The sequence below is a fragment of the Oryzias latipes genome, chromosome 9 (assembly GCF_053564925.1).
Source record: "Oryzias latipes strain Hd-rR chromosome 9, Olatipes_Hd-rR_3.1".
Taxonomy (NCBI): domain Eukaryota; kingdom Metazoa; phylum Chordata; class Actinopteri; order Beloniformes; family Adrianichthyidae; genus Oryzias; species Oryzias latipes.
This window is the reverse complement of record NC_136245.1, coordinates 23,734,038-23,743,235: the sequence shown is the minus strand read 5'-3', so window position 1 is coordinate 23,743,235 and position 9,198 is coordinate 23,734,038. Positions and strand designations below refer to the sequence as shown.

The 9,198-nt window shown below is 57.3% G+C and overlaps 1 protein-coding gene and 1 long non-coding RNA gene across 2 annotated transcripts; both read right to left on the bottom strand.

The window, feature by feature from the left end:
- Positions 1 to 543: 543 nt before the first annotated feature.
- LOC144994443 (uncharacterized) lies at positions 544 to 2,120 on the bottom strand. Its single transcript, XR_013657980.1, has 3 exons — positions 1,583 to 2,120; positions 1,224 to 1,493; positions 544 to 1,127 (listed from the first exon to the last, which is right to left on the bottom strand). It is a non-coding gene; the product is annotated as an uncharacterized LOC144994443 (long non-coding RNA).
- Positions 2,121 to 3,070: 950 nt separating this feature from the next.
- On the bottom strand, positions 3,071 to 8,784 carry LOC144994468 (uncharacterized). Its single transcript, XM_078952367.1, has 2 exons — positions 3,848 to 8,784; positions 3,071 to 3,700 (listed from the first exon to the last, which is right to left on the bottom strand). Exon 1 carries the CDS (start codon positions 8,782 to 8,784, stop codon positions 5,503 to 5,505), a length of 3,282 nt encoding a protein of 1,093 aa, XP_078808493.1. The 3' UTR covers positions 3,071 to 3,700; positions 3,848 to 5,502.
- Between the last annotated feature and the right edge of the window lie 414 nt (positions 8,785 to 9,198).

The following is a 9,198-nucleotide window of genomic DNA, read 5'->3' as shown; positions in this document are numbered from 1 at the left end:
GAAGTCGACGGACCTGGGCAGGCGGTGCCAAACCGTCAGGTCTCGCGGCGAAAGGCGAGAGACCGACGGTCGAATTGTGACGTCGCCGGCAAAACCAAAGCCGATCACGCCGGTTAAACTGAGCTGTTCGCCGGGCAGCTCGGAAGCGAGCGACCCGCAGAGAAAGAGGAGCGCGGAGCGCGCGGGGTCTCACGCCGAGCACCCGCAGCTCACAGAGGACCCAGAACCCGCAGAGAACAGAGAGCCTGGAGCCGATTTGCTCGCAGGAGGGTTCGGAGAGGGACCCGGTCGCCTCTGCACCGATGGCAAGGACGAGCGCAAGGCGTCTCAGCGGCGGCTCTCGCAAGACGAAAGCGATGGAGAGGGAAGCGCCGCGTACACGGTGTGGATGTAGAAAAGGTCGAGGAGTGGCTAGCTCGAGCGGTGGGGGCGGACGAAGAAGACGAACCCGACTCGACCTCTTCGACCTCTCCGTTGCACTCCTGTCTTCAGCTAACCTTCGGACAGAACGCATTGGTGTCACGGTGGACAAAACTAGGGCTCTCGTTTGGGACATTAGTTCGATGCGACCGCAGACTGTCTGGTGCACCGCTTCTACATCCGTGGGATCTGTGTAATTATGTGTGATGAAATAAAAATCAAAGTAAGACGCTTTGCTTTGAGTGTTCTTTCTTTCTTTTTTTTCTTGTGCGGTCTCACGGTAAAACTCTGCAGCTCCGATAAGCGTAGAACGTCACACTGCGTTGCAGCAACGCGGAAAGCGCCTCGAGGGCTACCAGAGTATACCTCTCCGCTTTTACATTTATTTTTTCTAAACATAACCTTTTCTGATCTAACTCTTCTTAGCACAGAAAATTAAAATTAAAAAAAAAATGAAGCAAACAAAATACAGACAACATTCAGAGTCTACACGAGGGTCTTTATTGTCACAATGATCAAATGAACACAGTCATGGGTTTGCATCGCCCTATGGCGCACTGGCAGAAAGACACATCGCGTATAAGCCTACGCCCAGGCTGGAGCTTGTCTCCTGTTTCCACCTCGCGTTCTCCAGATCCAGAGAGCCGTGCAAACAGTCAGAGCCGCGACACCGATGGATATCATGACAAACAGTCCTCCTGAGAAGACTGAAAGAGAGCGGGGATAGAAACAGTCAACAAATGGGTCCAAAAACCAAATTAAAATATTGTTGTTTTTTTTTTTAAAAAAAAAACACCACTCGCCTCGCTTAACTTTCACGGTCGCTTTCTTGCTGCCTTTGCCAGAGACTACGGTGCAGACGTAAACCAAGCCTGCGTCCTCGGGCGACAGTAACAAGGAGCTGCGGATGTCGTAGAGCAGCTGCGAGGTCCGCCAGACGGCGGTCGTGGCGCTCAGAGTCCTGCCCGACGGAGGCTCGGTGGACCAGGTCAGCTCGGGTTCCGGGTAGATCCCCACCGAACTGCACACGGTGGTGTCGCCCACCTGCTCCAGGTGGACTTCGGTGACCGGAGCTGCTTTGAAACGAAGACAGAGCTCAGCTCAACCTGTTTTCTTCGAGGCCCAAGCGTCCCCCTCGAAAGGGACCGCCGGCCCCTCTCACCTTCAGCATCCCTCGTCGCATCATTGTCTCTTTCGTGAGTGGCCTGGGTGTCGTCCAATGTCCAGCTGGATGGAGGACGCTCCGTTGGCCGGGTCAGATCGGGTTCCGGATTGATCCCCTCATAACTGTAATTGAAGGCGTAGTCTGGGTCGTAATAGATGTCGTAGTACACCACCTCCTCGTTGACTTTTTGTGTGAGCGGTGAACAAAAAAAAAAAAAGAACTTTTAGTCAACGTCACGATACTGCATCTCAACCCGTAGTGTGGAATTCGCCATCCCCTGTTTTCGCTTTGCTCCAGCCGCGTTGCGCTGACTGTTTGGGTTATGACGATCGCGCTCGTACTCGGAACAATGTCAGCAAGCTTACAGAGCACTCACCCGCCACGCTCTGGGTCCGCGCGACAGTCAGAAGTAGCCACGGTAAGAATGGGAGCCCTGTCATGGTTTAGCTGCTCAGATGGCCGAGGCCCGATCGAGTAGGGTTGGGGTCGCGGAGTCTGCTGCGGGAGACGCAGAAGGACCTTTTGACCGTTGTCGCTCGCCGTCTGCTTCACTTTCGTCCGAAGGGACGCTCGCAGAGCCCGGTGAAGCAGCAGCAGACGTTCGTTGATTGAGGCACCACTCGATCACACCCGAAGACCGTTCCGACACGTCACGCAGAATTCCCCGAAGGCAGGTCGCAAAGTCGGGTTACCCGGTGTCTTTTATAAATGGCAGAGGGGCGACAAGCTCACACCGTTGGAGGCAGACGAAGAAGACTCAACCCCTTTAACCTTTCCGTTGCACTCCTCTGTCTTCTATCTCCCTTCAGGCAGGGCCTATGGAGTCCCGGCGACCAGGGCCCTCGAAGACTCTCCGCTCGCACGGCGCACAGAGCTCTCGCATGATGACCTATTTGGAAGAGCTGGCCGACCACGTTGAAGTGCCTCGCTCGGGGGAGGCCTCCTCATCGAGTGGAAACCGAGACGTCGGGCTTGTGAGCGTCTACTCGCATCGTGGGCGTGCTGACGACGGGGCGAAGCGGACGAAGACCGAAAGCTTGTGCTTACGCTTCCACACTCCCTCGGTTGACGAGAGCACAGACTCTGACCTGTGCTCCGCTTCGACGGCTGTAATGCCCGATGCAGCATCTCAGTGTGATCACGTGTGATGAGATACAAAATAAAATCATGTCAGACGTTTGCCCTGTGTCTCTTTTCCTTGTCTGCACCGTCTGAAGCGATCGGCGCGTCAGGTTCGCGCTCGGAGGACCCGAGTGACCTCAAGCAGAATCTCTGGGGCCCTGCTAGGCGTAGCCACATTGTGCAAAGTGCCTCATAGCATTTTCTTGTCCTTTATATAGTTTTTGTCCTAACCACACTTTTTCAGCACTGAAAAAGGATAATAACGAAAACAAAACAGAGACGTCTTTCAGAGGTGGACTCGATGGTCTTTATTGTAACGGTAATCAAATGAACACACACATGGGTTTATGTCTTATGACGTAAGAAGGAAGTCATTGAGGTTGGTAGATGCAGGAGCCAATCCCCTTTTGATCTTTCGTCGCATCCTCCAGACGATCGCGCAAATCGCGAGAGCAGCGAGACCGATGGGGATAAGGACAAACAGACGATTTCAAAGTCGGCCTGAAGTCGGGTTTCCTTTCTTTTGTTTTTTGCGCAGTGTGAAGCGATGGGCTCGGAGGACCCCACCGACCTCGTGGTGAAACCCCGTTGAGCGTAGGACGGTCACCCTGGGTTGCCGCAAAGCGCTCGAAGGCTCATGGAGCATGCCCCATCCTTTTTATTTTTTCGTAACCACACTTTCTCATTACTGAAAAAGCAAAAAGAAAAACAAAATACAGACATCTTTCAGAGGTGGACTCTAGGGTCTTTATTGTTACGGCAATCAAACGAACACACACAAGGGTTCACGTAGCAAAAGTAAGCCTGTGAGGTTGGAACAATGCATGAGCAGGCAGATTGGAAAGGTCCGTCGCCGAGAGTCCCACGGTCAGGCAGGAGCGCATCTCCTGGTTCTCCCTAGCATGCTCCATATCCCGAGAGCCAGGCAAATTGCGAGAGCCGCGACACCGACGGGGATCAGGACATAGATCGTCAGAAGCTTTTGGAGTCTGCCTGAGGAAAACGAAAAGAAATAAGCCGTGAAAGCGAGAACAGATGAGGATAGTGACGCCTCTGGCGTTCGTGCATAATCTGAAGTCCAACAGTAGGTGCAAAAAAAAAAAAAAGAAACTAAACAAATGAACCACTTGCTTCGCACACCTTCCACCATCAAAGTTGCTTTCTTGCTGTGCTTGCCAGAGGTTACGACGCAGCTGTAAACCATGACAGCGTCCTCGTGCGACAGTAACAGGGAGCTGCGGATGTCGTAGAGCAGCAGCGAGGTCCGCCAGACGGCGGTCGTGGCGTTCAGAGCCCGACCGGACGGAGGCTCGGTGGACCAGGTTAGCTCGGGTTTCGGTTAGATCCCTTTCGAGCAGCAGACGACAGTGTCGTCCACCTCCTCCATGCGGACTTCGAGGACCTGAGCCGCTGCGAGAAACGAATCCTGAGCTCAGCGCAACCTGTTTGCTTGGCGGGCCAAGCGTTCCCTCTCGACAGTGACCGTCGGCCCCTCTCACCTTCAGCCTCTTTCGTCGCCCCATCGTCTCGTTCGCGAGTCGCCGCTGTGCGGTCACGGTCCGCGCCGACGTTCTCTGTTGTTGGACCGTGGTAGCCGCCCTTGTTGTGAAACGGCTGCGTGGACCACCGGGGGGTGGTCGCGGCGTTCAAAGTCCTGCTGGCCGTAGTGGGCTCCGTCGACCGAACCGGTTCGCGTTCCCGGCTGATCCCCTCCGAACTGTCGAGGACCGGAGCCGCTGCGAGACAAACTAGAATTTAGAGCCGCATTTTCGCTAAACGGTCACCTAAGTCACTCACCGCTCCTACCTTGCACGTTGACGTTGACATAAGTGTATCGCTCATTCTTACGGGTTGTAACGTAGCAGGTGTATCTTCCCTGATCGTGAAGCTGCACCCAGGACAACCGTAGTGAGGCATTACCTTTAGAGACCTGATCCGAGAACAAGGAACCTCTGCCCTTGACATTCCTGAACTGAGGGTTCGCTTTGTAATATGAAAGAAAGGGGTTGCCCTCGTTATCCTTAATCCAGTGCACTATCGGACCGTCTCCTCTCTGAAAACTGCAGGGTAAGATGCAGGTTTCCATGATGAGACAGGTGATGTTGGTGTCTGTAACAACGTGACAGCGACACAAAAAAAGAAAGCATAAAAAAAAATTAGCCGGCAACCCTCCCGAGTCCTTCTGCGACTTTGTAACCTGACTACACAGACTCATCGAATAGTCACGGCCTGCCTCTCAAAACACAGGCTCATCGATCGTACTCGTGCTAGGAACAGTATCAGCAAGCCTACAGAGGACTCACCCGCTGCGCTCAAGGTCCATGTGAGAGTCAGAAGTAGCCACGGTCCGAATGGGAGACCTCTCATGGTTTTTTTTTTTTTTTCTGACGGGATACACGAAAGTATCTGTCAGCAGTCCGAAAGGGAACGCGAGATTTTAATAAGAACTGGCGGGCCCTAGTACCACTGGAGCCAACGGACGGTTACACTACCGTACGCCGTACCCCCGGTGGAGCGAGTGCACAGTTTATCTCACCTCTGAAAATAAAGGAGAACCAGACACCTGAACACAATACATTTTATTTTCACTCGACGATACAACAAAAAAACAAACAATGTGTAGGTCCCTCGAAGGACACCTGAAAACAATCAAACAAACGTGAAAAAGTCAAGTAAAAGTACAGAAACAAAGCCAGCCGAAGCAGATCTCAGTGTAGCGTAGCCGTGTCTCTGGGACATTCATCGACACACATACATGAGCATGTACGCTGGGCCTCTGATCGAAGGGCTCCTCACTAGCACCGCAGGTGAGTGGAGACGATGAGGGGCGAAAGTCTGGCAAAGAGGTCGACCAGCGAGCTCTCGGAGGCGCCGTTACCGCACAGGCGTACGAGGGCGATGACGATCCTGTAATACACTTTGGTGAGTTCGGGCACGGGGCTCCGTGCTGCGTGTTTGGAGATCATTACGACGGGGGCCCATTTCAATAGACCCAAGGCGACCCGAGGGTCTGCGTCGTGAGTGTAGCACCTGCCGTCTCGGGACAGCTGCACTCTGTCGGGGCTCAGTAGGTCGACCCCCGCGACGTCGCGCAGCCCGGCCCTGCTGAGGTCCACGGTCAGCGGGGCTCTCGTGCAGTTGAACGCGACCACTTCGACCTTGTGGCTCTCGAACACTCTGACCTTCAGTCTCAGCGTCAGGTTTCGTATCAGGGAAGAAAGCGACTTGGAATCAGATGGAGGCCCCGGCAACGTCTGTTTTCCCCTTCGCGGCGGAGGGTTGCCGAACACCAGCAGGCCGAGCCCGCGGCCCGACTCGTATTTCGTCCCCGTGAGGCTCGGCTCGGCCCGCCAAGTGGACCTCTCGGCCGTGTACTCCTCGAACGCGAAGTAGGCGCTGTCCAGGGTGAGCCTGCTGGGTACGACGGCTCTCCCCCGGCCCGCTCTCTCACTCAGGATCCCCAGGGCCCCGCCGAGGATCCCGACGGGGTCCCTTGAGGAGAGGAGGCTTATGGAATCCGCCTCGCGAAAGCCGCATCTGCCCAAAACCTCGATACAGAACGTGAGCAGGCCCTCGTTTCCCACCCCGAAAAAAGGACCACCGCGACCAAAGTGCTTGGCGAGGTAAGCCACCGGGTCGATCAGCGCGCAGCCTCGGCAGATCAGCAAGTCGTCCAGATTTAACGCGCGCGTGGGGAGCTTCTCTGCCTCCAAGGCCTGGTGAAGTGTCAGGAGCACCTGAGCGGCGAAGGCGTCAGCGGAGAAAGGCGCGTTCTCGAGAGTCCACTCGGATGCTTTCTTGCAGTCAGCGAACATGGGAGCGTACTGGAACACCACAACGCCGTCGCAGCTCTCCGAGCTCCAGCACAGGCCTCGGATCGGGCCCGCGAACAAGTCCGGTCGCTGCTCCGTGACAGCAATCGAGAGCTCGACGACGTGCTCTCTGAACCTCTCGGCGTCCTCCGGAGATGCCTGGGTGAGGATGGCCATCTTTGTGTCGACCTCTCCCTCGCAGCATCCGCTTTTGCCTTTCACGATGACCCGGGGACCTCCCGCGGGCGAGCTGGCCGAAGCGGAGCACGGGTCTGGCTCTGGAGACCCGATCCGCATCCGCGCGAAGGTGAGTCTCTCCGGAGACCGCCCGACACGGCCCGAGTCTTCCTTGGCGACCTGGGATGAAGCGCTGGCCTTTCTCGAGTACCACACGTAAGGCTGTATGTAACCCGGAGCCAGTCTTATCACGTCGACCCCGTAGAAGATCTTACTCTCGGATCGGAATGTGGTAGCGAGAGAAGAGGTGTCTGGCACCCGGAAGGCGGGGGGTTCGCAGTCCTCGCAAGCCACCGCGTCACAGGCTCTGTAGCAGCCGGCGCCGATGTTCGTCGGGATCTCCCTCGCCGGAACCGAGACGGCATCCGCGCCCAGGTCCCGATACCTCGGGAGTTCGAGCAGCTCAGACGCCGACCACCTTTCCTGGGGGAACAACGTGACGCACGCCGCCCCGATGGCGACGAACTCCGGATCTGGGCCCGCTCGACCGGACGCCCTCGCGGCCGCGGCTTCCAGCTTCTTCGCGACGTCTCTAGTCCGCGGCCTCGAGCGGAATTGCCGCCGCAGCTCCATGGCGTCCAAGCTCTTCATGTAATACGAATCGAAGGCGGCTTCCGAGGTAGGCTCGTACGTGCCTAGCAGCTCGGACAAATTCCGCGCGTAGGTCCTGCTGCAAAAACCTTCCCGCTGACCGGACGCCCTGTGGCCGATCAGGGGCGCGCCGCTGTACAGCTCCCAGATCATGCAGTACCAGCTGAACACGTCCGCCTGAGTGTCGGACTCCAGGCACCACAGCACCTCGGGAGCTCTGTTCGCACGGGTGCCCCTGGGCTGATCGGGAGTGGAGAAGTTGCACGCGGTGCCAAAGTCGCTGATCTTGAACACCAGTGGCAGGGGCCTCCTGCTTTCGGCGCGACACACCAGGACGTTTCTGTGCGTGATGTCCCTGTGCTGGATGGCTCTCGACCGCAGGTGGTCCAGGGCGCGCAGAACGTCCAGTTCGACCAGGGGCACGTACCTCGTCTCGGTCCCCATGTGCGCCGAAAACTCGTGCAGGGAGCACGCCGCCTCCTCCATCAGGGATACGACCCTGCCACCCAAAGGGTACCCGGGGGCCTCGCACCACAAGCCCCCGAATGTCCGCAGCACGTTCGGGTGCTTGATGGAGGCTCCGATCAGGACCTCCTCCATCTGGGTCGCGACGTGCGCATAGCGCTTGAACTCGTCCTCCACCACGGGCAGGCTCCAGTTCAGCATCTCGGGGAAGAGGTTGACCTTGGCAACCAGCCCCTCCTCGATGTGCACCGTGACGCCGAACCCGCCGCGGCCCAGCACGGACTTCCCGTCGCGCAGCAGGGACTCGAGGTCGACCGCCGTCGCGGACGCCGTCTCCGGGACGGCGCGTAACGTCCATTTTTCGGACGAGCGGGTGGGCGCCTCTGGCTCGCTACGCCGTCCGAAACTGTCAGCTGTCACAATCGGCGTCGTTGGAGGCACGGTGTCGTACCTCTCTGGTCTCAGGCTCCTCAGCACGGGAGCGCTCCCCTGCTCCTTGGGTCTTATTGAGCACTCGCAGCCCCGGGCAACGCGGCGAGCGACATACTCGAAGCCTCCCGCGCCCAAGATCGCGTTTGCGGCCGCGCACAAGGACCTCACCCCGTCGTTTTTCTGAGATGGGGCGTTTCGCCCTACAGTCGAAAACAGGACCAGAGACCCGTCGCGACTCAGGAACCAGGTCCTCTCTACGCACACCACCAAACGCTCCGTGGTCTCTCGGACGCGAGGTTTCGCGTCCACGCTGCATATCTCTACCTTGTCCGTGTCCACGCCGCACAGCCCGCACAGTCTCGTGAGCCAGGCGACGAGGTTTTCTCCTCCCCGGCGAGGTTCGCACAGATCGACGCTTTTAGCTCCCAGCCACTCCAGCGCTCCAGGAGCGTCGATGCAACAAAGAGTCTTAACATGATACAAGCGGTGCTCTCCCAGCAGTCCGAGAAGCCTCCGAGTGCACCGTCCGCTGTCCTCCATGCTTTGCGCGCCCGAAGGGGGCTCTCGGTCAGTTTATAAAATGAACTCAGAAATGAGACAGAAAATCGCGTTTTCTCCCCACGCCTCGGTAGCCCTTTTCGAGTGCCTGATAGTGGCAGGGGCGCCCGCCACTGGCCTGCTGCAGAACGAAGTGGTCAGCAAGCACAGACCCACGCTTCAAAAGAGCCTCGAGCTTCTGAGGGACATGTGGACGAGGTCTGACGCGCTGCACGTGTGTCAGGACGACCTGATCTCGCTCCATCGGATGGAGTGCGAGAGCGCCGGCGCTAAGGTCCCGAAATGCATCGCTGTGGACCATCGCAAGTTGTCCAGGTACTACGTGTACCTGCTGTTTCGCTACAGCGTGAGCTTCGCATCGTCCGAACGAGGGGGCTTCATTTACAACAGGTTTCG